This window comes from Meleagris gallopavo, chromosome 3 (assembly GCF_905368555.1).
Source record: "Meleagris gallopavo chromosome 3, MGAL_WU_HG_1.1, whole genome shotgun sequence".
Lineage (NCBI taxonomy): Eukaryota > Metazoa > Chordata > Aves > Galliformes > Phasianidae > Meleagris > Meleagris gallopavo.
This window is the reverse complement of record NC_139406.1, coordinates 2633300-2647694: the sequence shown is the minus strand read 5'-3', so window position 1 is coordinate 2647694 and position 14395 is coordinate 2633300. Positions and strand designations below refer to the sequence as shown.

At 36.0% G+C, this 14395-nt stretch overlaps 1 protein-coding gene across 7 annotated transcripts in view; it reads right to left on the bottom strand.

The window, feature by feature from the left end:
- Window positions 1-14395, bottom strand: part of SLC12A7 (solute carrier family 12 member 7) — a 67604-nt gene that overhangs the window by 16099 nt on the left and 37110 nt on the right. For all 7 annotated transcript variants that reach the window (XR_014882234.1, XR_014882233.1, XM_085220043.1 and 4 more), the window contains 6 exons: window positions 12910-13084; window positions 11518-11636; window positions 10068-10166; window positions 7804-7923; window positions 4809-4913; window positions 1716-1884 (listed from right to left, as the gene is read on the bottom strand). Coding sequence is in view for 5 of the 7 variants with exons in the window: in XM_085220043.1 (XP_085076169.1) it covers window positions 1716-1884; window positions 4809-4913; window positions 7804-7923; window positions 10068-10166; window positions 11518-11636; window positions 12910-13084 (787 nt within the window). In the remaining 2 variants the exon portion in view is untranslated. The remainder of the gene's footprint in view (window positions 1-1715; window positions 1885-4808; window positions 4914-7803; window positions 7924-10067; window positions 10167-11517; window positions 11637-12909; window positions 13085-14395) is intronic.

Here is a 14395-nt window from a genome sequence, read left to right as displayed (position 1 = left end):
ATGGCTGAACAATGACAAAAACTGACTATATTTAAATCCCATACTCCTCGATTTCAGTATGGCTCTCCTTCATTTAAACACTGACATAGACACATAACCAAATAATTTGTAAACACCATTCAAAACAGTATCAAGGTTGGGCAGGAAACAGTTTTGTCATTACCCATGCTCTCCAATAGCACGACTTTAAAAATCCCATCATTAATGATTTGCATGGAAGTTCACCACAGTTTCCAAAGAAAACACTGAAGCAACAAAACTTGGAATTTTGGCAAGCATCAAAATACTCAGGTTTGCTGTTGTTTGTTTTTTAGGTAAATCATTCAGAAGTTCAAAGGGATAGCTGTTTTTGAGCTCACAAAATAACAATAAGCAGATGCAATAGCACTAAAACATTCCTATATTCTTTGAGCTGAAGCTGCCTGACCACACAAAGACTCCCCCTTGAAAAGTGCAATTGCAGGAGAAGCCCTATAAAGCACCAGTAGGGAGACATTTGATTACAGACCACCTGGTGCAAGCTTAGTGTGTCTCGCATGAGAAATTTTGTTTTGTATAGAAAAAAGTCTTCAAAGAATTTGATAGTAAAGCTAACGGATCTGCCTGTCCAAACAGTATCTGTAGGGGCATATCAGTTTAAATGCTTGGTTTTAGTCATTTCTCTTGAAAAAGAAAAAAAAAAAAAGATTTTCCACAAGTCTTCTAGAAACACTATTTTCTAGCTGAAAATTTCCAAAAATCAGTAAGCCTTTCAGACACTCAGTCCTTTGAGATGTCTTCATTTCTATCTTAAAAGCAACAGTTGACTTTGCCACCAGCAGGTTTAACTTCTTAGAGGATCATGGGGATTAGGTTTCCCTTAAATTCATTTCCAGCTCTCAGATCTATTTCTGAGATATCAGGTCTGAATAATTCACAGGAATCTTTATGTAGAGTTGAAAAATTCTTCAACTGAAACAGCAGACATTTCAACTGATTCTCATTTCCATTAACCATTCTGAAAGACATGATGGCTAAAAAAGCAAAAAAATACAAAAAAAAAAAAAAAAAAAAAAAAGCCTACATGGTATTTTCTAAAAATGTTTCACTGTGCTCTGTAAAAGAGTAGGAGAGCTGTGCATACATAAGCAACTGTATATCGATGTTATTACCAAAGCATCAACACTGGAACTACTGGTGTATACAAAGAAGTAAACAAGTTGATTAAGGTGGAACAGAAACGTACACTTGCTTGGCATGGAAAATCAAAGTTGATCAGCTGATTCTGAAACAGATCTTCAGAATTTCTGTGTTAATTTCCAGTTTTCATTCTAGTGACAGATTTAAGATTTTGGAGTTCAGATATTTTCAGGTTTTTTCCACATAGTTTAGAAATTATGCGAATGTCTGCATTTCTTAAATGAATAAATCAATTTTCTTATGAAGTGTTTTTTTAGAAATGTATCACTCAGATTTTACAAGAATGTAAAATAAAGTGAGCCCATCTGGCCCTCAATGCTGAGAAAAATTAAGAAGCATCAGTATTGACTCATTGGGAAATTCTGAAAGACTTTTTGTTATAGTACAGCAAACTGTTTTTAATTTAAATATGCAAACAGATCAAAACATTTTTATAAAAGGCTTTTTTTTAAACGCTACCTGAATTCAAGATATCAGATTCAATATTTAAATACTAATAGAAATTACAGAAGGCTTGTAAGCTGACTTTTACATACCTCTTCGGCTTTCTGAGTTTCTACACATTTATCCAAGTAGGTTCCTTGAAGCACAGATCCCACAATAGTCAGCCCTTTACCAGCTTTCAGCTGAGAAGTGAAAGAAAGCAATCGTGGATGCTTCACCAACTGTTCGCAATCCAAATTTAACAAGACCAGAAGTTGAGGTCTGCCAAAAAAAAATTACATATGACACATACATACACAGAAGCAGTGAAGAACTGAAAAAATAGAATTGACAGGTAATAAAATGCAGATTTAGTGCTTAATGCAAAAGTAGTCAAGATAAAGTAAGAAAAAAAATCACAATGAGCAGTAGCTGCAACACTTCAGATACCTGAGTAACCTGAACAAAATCCAAACCAAAACAAAACCACCAAGAAAATTACTGAAACAGAATTATCACCCTTTGGAGGTTTTCTAGTGCAACCTACTGCTTGAAGCAGTTAAATACTGAATTGTACTCCAGAGTGTTTAGGTCTCAGTAAAGTTGGATCTTGAAAACTTTCAGGGCAGAGATACTACCACCTCTTTCCATTATATCATTTTCTCTTATTCTCATACCATATACTGCTGTAAAGGGTCCTGCTCCGCAACATCTCCTTGGGGACTGGATATTTACTAGCTATTTATACTAGCTTTTAGGTTCCACTTAAGCCTCCTTCAAGCTGTGTAAGATGAGTTGCCTCAGCCTTTCCTCTCCTGGCTCCTCCAGAGCCCCAACCATCCTGTTAGTCCTCTGCTGAAAGTGTTACAGCTTATTGATGTCTAGTCTGATGCTGGGGTGCCTAAAATGGGGTGAAATAGTCCCATGTACTCTAAAGAGTGCTGAGTAAAGAGGAATATTTACTTACGCTAAGTCATACTGATTGTTTACTACTCACTGGAAACAACAGATCCTTTTGCATCATTCCCATACTGTACCACTGCACTAGGATAAGATATCCCATGGACATGACTTTGAACTCCTATTGGATTTTCATGATGTTCACGTTGACTCATTCCTATACCCGACTAGGTCCTTCCGAAAGATGGTCATACCCTTGACTGCACTGATAGCTACCCTTGATAGCACCACAATTTCAACTTATCCTCCATGCTAAATGTGGTTGCATTCCTTTTCCTTTATTCAATACTCAATTTGCACACTTTCCCCAAACTGAATCCTAGGATTTTCCTCTAATTACCAAAAGTTCAAAAGAGCTGCAAGAGAAATTGAACGTATTTCCCCCCTCAACATCAGTAGATTTTAATACGGAACAAAGTCTTGTTCTAGCAATTATCTTAACAAAACAAGAGAATAAGTCATCTGGAACTGATGTCAGACATTTAATGGAAGCATTGTCAGTTTACACTAATGGTTGTCAGTGCCTGTCAGTTCACACACAATATAAAGACACATGCTATAGAATCTGCTCATGTTTAACAGCTCCACAACTAAAGATAAAATAATATTGCTACACTGAAGGGCAGCAGAACAAAGGGGTACAATCACAACTAGCGATAGTTTCTTCTTTTGTGTGTTTCACTGATTAAAGAGGTAATTTTTGCTGCGTAAATTAAGAGTGACAATGTGTAAAAATACATTTGTTTTTAAACCTTAAGTCATTCTTTGTGTTGGCTTAGAAAAAATTGATAGTTTAACAAGAAAAAGGAATTAACTGCAAAAATAGCAATGGACACTTATTCCCATTAGATACAAAAGAGCTCCCAATGTAAAATTTTGTTTTAATGAGACCTAATCACTCTCAGAAGTGTTGCTATTAAATGAAATCTGCCTTACATTATAATAGGTATTAAAAAAAAGTTCTGATACAAGTTACAGATTGTTAAGTCCCTTAATGGACAACCTTGCAGCTTGTTTAGATAATGGGAAGGGTCTGTCTTTGTATTGAACAGATAAGGGAGGTTCAATGACTTTGTATGGAATATGTATGTACGTCTGGGAAGACCTCTGAATGTATATAAACTGAAGACGTTTTTCTGCAAGGTACATGCCATAGGAGGATAGTACCCCCATGCATCCAGCACTGCTATTAAAGAATGCCTACTTTCTAACACTCCACAGTGAGTCTTAGAGAGTTTCTTGATTGACCACTTTACAGTAACAGCAGTTCTAGAAACAATGATTCCTCTGTAAGTTTTCACAACGTATTTCTGTTGAGGTTTAACCTGGCAGGCAGCTAAAACACTACACATCTGTTCCCCTCCAAATGGGACAAGGGAGAGAAAAGGAAACAAAATAGAACTTATTGATTGAGATAAACTAAGAAAAAAAAAAAAAAAAGGAAAACAGAAATAAAAATGTGATGATAAAAATACACATATATATATATATCTCCACAATGCAATTACTCACCACCCCTGAACAACACCTAGCTAACAATACTCACCACTGTCACCCCTCTAACAAAGCAAAGTCTCACCACACTTTGAACAATGCCCAGCTAATCCTACTCAGGGACCTGACCCTTGACTGCTTCCCAAAGCTTTACAGCCTTCCCCATGAGGCCACATGCTATGGAACAGCCTCTTAACTAACTCAGGCCAGGTGTCCTGGCTCTGCCGCACAGGATGAAGGCATTAGCTCTTCCCTGCCAAGTGACCTGGTCTGGCGGCAGACATGCACCCATCACTCAGCAATACCCAAAACAGTGCTGTGCTATTAACATTGTTTCCGTTGAAACCAGGACATTTTCACAGGGAATGATACATAAAAGCAAAAGAGCCTTATGCACTTGCAGCACAAGTCTTTCACAGATACTCTAGGATCAAAGGTAACTTGCTTTGAATCTGGAAACCTCTAATAAAACAGTATTCTACATTTTAGAAAACCATGTCAACATTGCATGGATGTCGGTTCAATTTTATCCATGTAATCAGCAATCTGCAAGGCTGATTACATGCTGCTCATAAATAATATTCCTTTACAGTGAAATTACAGAATTGTAATTACATCTATTCCATGCTCAAGTTAAAACATTAATTTAATGTTGACTTTCACTTTGGTCATTAGCTTTACCAGTAGTGTTCCCAATAGCTTCAGCCTTATGTGTGAATTATGTGTAAACTTAGAAGGCATAGGACTTTTACCTCCAGTTTTTGGTGTGAGGAGGACCATCTTCAACACGAAGCAAAGCATAGCGAGCTGCATTCAAAGAGAGTCCTCGTATTCCATCACCCCACTCTTTTTCCGCTCTTTGGAATTGCAGAAGAGATTTAATTAACATGGTGCAGTTTATTTATACAAATTAAGAATATTTTCCCACAGGAAAGGTAAGAAGTATCAAAAATAAGTTGTGTCTCCCCCCCACACCCTTTTTTTTTTTTTTTTTCCAAACACGAAGGCTTAACAAAAATCTCATACTGTAGATTTATATCTCAGGTCCTTTCAAGATATCTGTTTATAATATTTTTAAATATTTATTATGGTTTATGTTATACATAAAAGGTTTTTGTTTGTAATAATGGGAGCCTTCTAAGTTGCTTTCAAGCATTAGAATAAGCAAGATTTTACTTCCTATGTATTAGTGTTCTACCTTCTCTATTTCCTTTCTTTCTCAGCTTCTTCCAGAGAAACCTAAATCTTCATCCTTTTTCCCAAACACTTTCTGCCTCTACATTTTTGACTTCTCTTTATCCCAATATAAAACTATTCCAGGTGACAAACAAGAAAGGACAGAAATGTTAGTCTAATGTTGCAATTACACTCTTCTATGGAAATGCTACTTTGGGTAGATCAATCTTCCTTCTCCCTCCTTTCCTCTCTGCCCCACCCCATTTCTCATCCCACCCATGCCTCCTTATTTCCTTTCATGAATTTTCACTGACCTTTGTTATTTCTAGACCTCTTTCAAAATTTAGGTACCGTAAGTCAAAATTTACCTTAGAGAACAAGGTGGCAACTATAATGTACACTGACAGATAGACAGAAAGTTGCTTTTACTCATTTACCCAAAAATTAAAACTTTTTTTTTTTTTTTTTTTTTGCCTAGATAGTTTTTAGGATGCTTCAAGGTCTATTCTCACTCCTCTCACAAAAATCAGACTCTGCATTTATAAAGGCAGGGACTGAGTCTGAGCAAAATAGAATCTTTCTACAGGGTAGATGCAGTGGCCACATTTCAACATTTCTAGGCTTTGTGTATGAATATGGATATACGTACAATTTTATATATGAATATACCAATAAACACACATCAGCAGAACTGATCATTTGATCTGACGAGATGAAACAGACAAGAGAAATTTCCTGTTGAATCTAATAACAAGGAGCTGTTAGGAGGACTGCTTCAAAAGTAACGCCTCCTATTTTATTACATTGGCCCACGATGTCAGAGGCTAATGGATGTAGGTGGTATGCAGCAGAGTTTGAACCTTCCCATGAGTACATTATATTACATTCTGTTGATCTGCAACAGATTGCAGCAGAGGGGAAGTCTGATAAAATGATATCTGATGTAGATGAGCATATGAATCAAATGTGTGGAATTCCTCCATGTAGGAAAAATTGCACTCAATGACATTCATTAATTCTTGCAGATATTTATGGAGACCAAACAGTAGATGTTAGCACAGTGAGGTGCTGGATGGTACATTTCAGCAGTGACGGCAATGATGTGAAAGACAAACCATGTTCCAGACAGCCACACAGATTTTTACGAGCATGGCCTGCAGGCTCTCGTTCACTGCTGGCAAAAATGCATAACTAATGGTAGTGACTACTAATGGTAGTGACTATACTGAAATATGGTATTTTGAAGCTGAGAATTTGCTTTATCAAGTAGTGTCATTATGCTCTTTTTATCTGTTGTAGTTTCCATAGAAATAAATAGGAGGCATTACCTATTGTACCTATGTACAATCCAGGAAAATTCTATTCAGGAAAACTTTTATTCTGCAGATAGTGACATGAAAAGATGGAGAATCTACAACATGGAGTTGTTTATATCAGTTGATCTGCAAACATTTGTGCTTCGTTACTTATCAAAATACCTTATTTTTGCTAGAATCTTTTGTCGCCAGATGTCTTTTCCTTAGAAACGGAAAATGTATACACTGATCATGATTGCCTCTAAATTTTATGTGTTTATTTAATGAATTGAATATATTCTTCAACTCCCTTACTGCCCTGCGTTTCTGGCAAGTGTGGCTCTAAAAGTATATTGCAAGTTAAAGATTATCTAGACTTTAAAAAATAAATCATTTTCAGTGGGTGTTCTGGCTTCTTAAGTGTGATCCATTCTAAAAAGTGCTGAGCAGAGTTTTACCTCTTTCACAGAAGTTCATTATATTTTTGTATTAGTTGCTGCTTGGTGCAAAAAGATGATCACAGAATCACAGAAGAGGTTGGAAGAGACCTCAAGAGATCACTGAGTCCAACCCCCCCACTAAAGCAGGTAGCCTACAGTAGGTTGCACACATAGGCACCTAGACTGGTCTGAATATCTCCATAGAAGGAGAGTCCTCAACTCCTCTGGGCAACCTGTTCCAGTGCTCCGTTCTTCCACATGCTTATATGGAACTTACTACGTTCAAGTTTTAGGCCATTGCTCCTTATCCTATCACTGCACACCACTGAAAAGAGCCTGGCCTCATCCACTTGCCCATCTCCCTTTAGATGTTTATGAACATTAATGAGATCCCCCTCAGTCTTTCTTTCCCCAGACTGAACAGACCCAGGTTACTCAGCCTTTCATCAAAAGGGAGATGTTCCAGGCCCTGAATCATCTTTCTGGCCCTCCACTGGATTCCTTCCAGGAGATCCCTGTCTTTTTTGAATTGGGGAGCCCAGAACTGTGATGTACCTCAAGTACCAAATTTAACACCACAATATTTGTTTAAATTAATATTTCCCAGCTATATTGCTTCTCATTTTGATTAGTTATATTTGCTGAGGATTTTGGAACTGAGCTTCCAGAGAAGTAAGAATTTTCAAAACTTGTAATCCTTAATGATGGAATCTTACCTTGTTTCAAAGAATATTCTTAGTTCTATTGCTTCAGTTGTACCTATTTTATATAACAAAAATCCTTTTGCTGAATATTAAATATATTAAATATAGAATAAATAAGATATTTGGTCTTACCCTCTATATTCTATGTATTTGTATATACATCCTGCGATTAGCATGGCAATCAAAGCATAGTACCAAGAGCAAATGAACATCAAGGCAAGACATAAACTCATTCCCAGGAATGAAAGAGTCCTAAAAGAAATCATTTTTTCCATTTTTTAAAAAGGTATGCATGTATTCTACAGTCAATTTCTTACTTAACTCCCCAGAAGACCTCTCCTTATCTTCCAAAGTAAAAATACAACTGTCACAACTTTAGTTCATAAAAAATTACATTCTGAAGTCTTTTGTGTGAAACAAATGCAATTGAACTACACATAATAAATTTAATACACTTGTCAGTTCTGAAACTCTTACCATTGCCTCCAAGTAAGATCAGTTTCAAAATACTTTGTCATCACGTACTACAGAATTTAAACTTGAAATTTCTCAAATAATACTGAAGGACATTATGTTACTTAGAGCAAAAACAGTTGATTAATTTAAATTAAATTTGACTCACAAATTATTTTTCCATTTACACTGTGATATGTATCTTGCTTAAGAGCATAGATGCAGTGGAAAGCTTGTCTTTCAAAGGCTCTTGATCAAGAATGACTGAGCTAGAAAAGTCATAGAAGCATGGCCAGACTGAAATTTATGTGCCTGCTCTGCTTCCACTATAATTCAGACAGATGTAGCTCAGCTCAGAACCAGACAGTTTTCTGGCTACATTTAGTTAGATACTTGAATTTCAAATACGTGCTTTCAAAGTCAGAATTTGCTTTCACTGTATTGACAAGGAAGGCAGAAACAACTTTTGTTTGATTCCTTTAGTTTGCATTTTTATTATCATGCAAGTACTGAGACCAAATGCATCCAGTTTTATTTCAAAGAAATGGTATCGTCTTTTCTGAGTACATCAGTCTAAATATATTTTTCTAGCAGAGCAACAACTGCTCTTTCATCATTACAGCCAACTGAAGATACTGGTTTCACTTCAAAAATAATCCCATCCCACTTCTGAACAAGCATTTTGACACTTGCTTTTTCTGTAAAAAAATGACTATGTATTCACACAGTAAGTCAGTTGGCTCACTAGTTATTGGGAAAATGTGGGACAGGAAGAAAACTGTTGCCAAATTTTACAGCTCTTTGCTTTTCCTTCCTTACCATGGTCTATCCTCTTCTTGGTACCCTCCCATTTTATCCATCTGCATAAGCTTCTATGCTTTGTGCTTCCTAATATTTCTCACACAATCCCATTATTTGTGAGAGGAGGGGCTTTAAAAACAAAGCAAAACAACCAACCAACCATAAGTAGACAATTCCCCACTTTCTTCTTGATGTTAAAGTGATAAGGCTTGAAAACCAGCATTGAAATACTTTGGGAATTAGGTGACAAACCAGTAAGTATTTACTGAGTATGCCCAGAAAGATATTCCAGGGATGAAAATATAGCATTTTACTTCCTCTCTACCATTTAAAATGGGGTAAAAAAACAAACAAAAAAAACCTCTTCCATACTAGAATCAGGCCTGTTCATCTCCAAAAGGTTCTAGTCTTTAAAGCATTTTGGCACTAAAATTTCTCTATAGAATCACTGTTAATTAAAAAAAAAAAAAGAAAAGAAAAAAAAAAAATCAGATGCATTTTCAACACTGGGTCAAAATCAAAAACCTTTCCCAATCTTATTCTGAACTTCTTCATCCTTTAAGCCATTAAAAAAAAAAAAACCCACAACATACTTTTTGTATAACTGACTTTTACCAACTTTGTCAAGTATTCACTTGTGTACTGTGTACTTTTATTTCCAAATGCATGCTCAAAGCATGACATTTTAAAAATAGTTGTCAGTTACAGAACAAACTGGTGTATATTAATTACGATATTTTTCTGTAGGAGATTGGTTTTTTGTATATGCATTACCAAAATGAAAAAAAAAAAACAAAACCAACATTCCCAAAATATTTTACCATTTTTGCTTCCTATACAGAAAGTGATCCTCCATTTCATCTTCATTTTTACTGAATCAGAATATCTCTTGGATTATAAACATTTTACCCTGTAGACCTTTCCCAGACCCTCTGTAATAGTTGCATGTTTTCAGGCTCGTAATTACAACTCTATTCTAGACAGACAAAAATAAATGCTACTGCTAGAGAAATTTGTTCATGCACTCAAACATTAACTCAGTTAAGTCAGAAAGTCTATTTCAATTAATGTCTGCAATAAAATTAACAAATCAAGGCTATATATGCAATTTTAATTATTCTGAATGAAAGAATATCCCCTACCAGTGGTAATACTTGAAACGAGGTCTCCAATTGGGAGTTCGTAAGAGCGTTTGAACTGCACAAGCCAGATTTACAAACATATAGCACATCAGGAAAAACCTATTAAAGGGAAGAAAAAAAGAGAATTTTCTCCAATAGGAAACTAGACAGAATCCAAAGAAAAGGTAGAAACTTTTAATAGCTGCTATGGTTATGTGCTTCAGATTCAGAAAGAGAACATACTGATAAATTGATGTTCTAGTTGCTGCAGAGCAGCGCTTATGCTAAGTCAAGGGCTTTTCAGCTTCTAATACTACCTTGAGAGCAAGTAGGCAGAGGGCACACAGAGTTGGGAGGGGACAGAACCAGGACAGCTGACCCAAACTGGCCAAAAGGACTGTACGGGGCTGCTGAATCACGGCCTGAACCACTGATTGATCACCTGAGGCAAGCAATGAGTCAGCCATGGGAGCACAGGTGAAGGCAATTCACCTGTGCTGCAGGAAGGGGTGGAGTCTGGTTCCACCTCTTCTAGAGCCATTTAAGAGCTGACTGCCAGCAGGGAAGGATCTCTCTGGAGATCTGCTCCACTGGAGTCTATTTTGCAAGCTCAGGATAGGGTGAGTGTCTTTCTTTTCTTATTCCAATATAATAATTACATCAGCTAAGCTCCTAGATATACTATACCATCTGTATATCCATTGATTGTACAAGGACAGTCCGTACTATTTGACACTATGCTGAAGGGGTGCATGAGAAATTGGGCACGGACAGAGCTGTGACAGGAGTCCTCAGAGTATCAAAGGGATATATTATACCATATGAAACCATGCTTAACAATAAAAGCTAAGGGAAAGAAGGACAAAGGGGAGGACATCTGGAGTTAGGAAGTTAGTACTCCCAACTAACTGGTATGAGTGATGAAGCCTTGCTTTCCTGGAAATAGCTAAACATCTACCTGGAGATAGGGAAAATTGAATTTATTTTGTTTTGTTAATCTGTCTGTATTTCAACTCATGAGTTTTTTCACTTTTAATTTTCTGAATCTTTTCCATCATCTACTGTGAGGAGAGCAAATAAGTGATTGTACAGCACTTAGCAGTCTACTGGAGTCAGCCCAAAACAAATGCAATAAACCTCCAAGACTGAGTCAGAAAATGAAATATCCATTCATACCCTAGAATATGAAACTATTTCAGTAGGGGGAATGTTCATTTATTTATTTATTGAAAGTTAAATATTTTTGCTAGCATTCAAGAAATCCATCAAGGAAAGTTTATTGTGCCTAGAAATTAATTGTGATTAAAAAAGGTTTTTGTTTCAGACTATCTCAAAGGTCAGATAACTTCTAACTTGTTAGAAAACTAGATATATCAGGTATTATTCCAAAGAGAAAAATCACTGCCTACTCAATTCAAATGTAAAATACTATTAAACTAAAAAAAATATGAAATAACAAATTGATACTTACATGGAAAGAATGGGTGCAACATTGTCCAAAGAAGCTATCAGAATTCCTATTTCACAAATAGCAGCAGTGAGGAGCAGAGCCCATGTTGGTTCTCCATTTGCTTTTCCATGTCCAAATACCTAGTTCAATTCAAGTATAAAGTAAAACTGGGGAAAAAGCTGCTTATTATAGTGTTGTAAAACACAGTGCAGATTGTGAACTACCTGGAACCAAACCCAGTAATCATTTACAAGGAAAAAGAAACAAAAAGTGTTTTTTTAAAAAAAAGGGGGAGTGTAAAAACATTTATCTCCAATATGAAAAAAAATTTTACTAAAATAAACAATGACTACATTACATTGAAGTATATCAGTAGCTGCTGTTGAAATAATCTAAAGTAATTTAAAATCTGCATGCATCAGTTGCATTTAGTCTATAAAAAGCTAACACAGTTGAAAGCATTATTTTTTGTATCACACACAACAGGCACCAAGTCTGTAGTTATGAGCATATTTTGATTTTTGAAGAGGACTTAGGCTGAGTTTAGTTTATTCTGCATTCCCCTCCACACTCACTGCTATTTTCCATAATTACTTCCTTTTCAAATGCGTAGGTTGTTCACTTCATTCGTTCTTTATTCTGTGTTCTCCTTTCCCCTCTGCTTTCTCTCATGGACAAGACAATCATGGAGGTTCTTTTTCAACCTTCATGACTGTATTCTATTCCATGACTCATTGATAAGTCTACTTTTCTTTATAATGTTACTTTTTTCCTGATTATGGTTTGAAAGTCCTTTGTTTGATTCTTAAAAGATGTCCTACTGTTGTCCCCATATTAATCTCCTCTTGTTTCCAATTGTCCATGCAACAGTTGTATGACTCCAAAACTGCAAGTACCTTCCAAGTCTCAAATCCCTCAAAAAGAAAAGTCTTGATACATGGACTTACAAGAGGGAATTACATTGTTACCTATTTCTCTTGGCTTCACTTAGCCTCCAAAAATGAATAAAAGTGAGAACTGTATCTCTGATGTGTGAAGTGATATTCATCTCCATCACAAAATTAAATCAACTCAGTTCACAAAAAATACCAATCATTAGCACTGTCTAGAGTCAGAAAGCTTAGCGGTCTCTTAGATTGTCATTTCAATTTACATAAGTTTTTCAGTTTTGACCTACTAACATTTATATATGTATCTACATATACAGAAAAAATAACATATATGGAAAAAAATAACTAAATTGCACTGAAATAACCAAATTTTGGTCTGCAGTAGCTTACTATATTGCTGTACGTAAGTAGTCCTGAGCTTCAAATTTATTTTTGTTCTGGAAGAACAGCAGAAGTAATGCCTCTTTTTTTTTTGTCAACATAATAAATGCCACACTGGAAATGCATAAGAGTATTATCTCACTTGAATAAATGGTACAATGCCATCTCTTGCAATGGCTTGCAACAGACGGGGTGCACCAGTCAGACTTTGGAGACCAGCACCACACGTTGAAAAGAATGAACCAATCACAATAACCCACGGAGAAGGCCAGGCCAGTGTACCAACCACTAGGTTTCCATCAACTGCTTCACCAAACCTTAGAGAAGGGAAAAGCAACACAAAAGCAAGGAGTGAACACAAGCTAACAACAACCGACATTAAACACTACATTTCTTTTATAGCTTGACAACCCATATCTCAATCTTTTTGGACAATTTTAGGTGCTTAGATGCTGCCTTTTAAGATGACACAGTAACTATTAGCTATCTTGGCAAACTTTACAAAGTTAACAATGCAAAAAAAAAGGAAAAGTCTGTGTCACACCTGTACGTAATACTGGAGCATCCAGTGCATAAACAGAAGATTTGTTGACCTAATATTCACATTTTTAGTAGCGTGATACTAATATATAGACAAGGAGATACAGAAACTACTAGATACAGCCATCCCAAGTTATTCATGTCTACTGCTTATTATGCCACCCAATGCAAAAGAGCAACTTTAACAAGGGAGTATCAAAAAAAAAAAACCTTTCATAATACAGCACTGAATCTAATGTCACCTATTTTTCTTTTACTATTTTCTTGCTCCTAAAGATAATTGACTCCATGCTCATTTATGGACACCTTGGGTAAAGAATGAAAAAACTTCTTGGTTTTTTTTTTCCCCGAAATGATTTTGTTTTTAAAGCCAGCAAGCCTCTCATTGTTCATCTTAGCTTTGTAAGCAAGTAACCAAAATCAGCTTCAAGAATATATGCACTATGGTACTGTGGTAGTATATAACTTCTTCACTTTTTTTTTTTTTAATTATTATTTTAATAAACACCAGAGAAAAGAAAAGGCTGTAGGCTAAGAAAAATTAAATACTTCTCTATTCGGACCAGCTATTTGACAAGCTTCAGAGACACAGCAATCAGATCAGTTATAAACAAGTGTTCAAGTTCTTGCATATTCCAAAGCTTGTACAGCCACATACTATCTTCAGTAGATGAGAAGACAGAGGAAAAGACATCCTTTAAATACAAAGGAGAAAAACAGGCTATGCTTCTCTGAGCTGCATCTTCATTCTTAATACAAGTATTGGAATTTGGCTCCATTAAGAAAACTTGAAATGTGGAAGAATGTACAAGGATTTTCTTCCCACTGCAAATATGACAACCCATATCGAAAACAAAAACAGACTTTGAAATAGATAAATCCTGCTACATTTCATTCTTATGCTAGACTTCAGAGAAACATGAACTGGCAGCTGTGTAAATGAAAGAACTATCAACAATCTTGGATCAGCAATCTTGCTAAAATGCATTCTGCTCTAGCAACAGATCTTTGGAGCTCCCTACGAAGACAAGCTGAGAGAGTTGGGCTTCTTCAGCCTGCAGAAGAGAGGGCTGTGAGGAGAACTCATT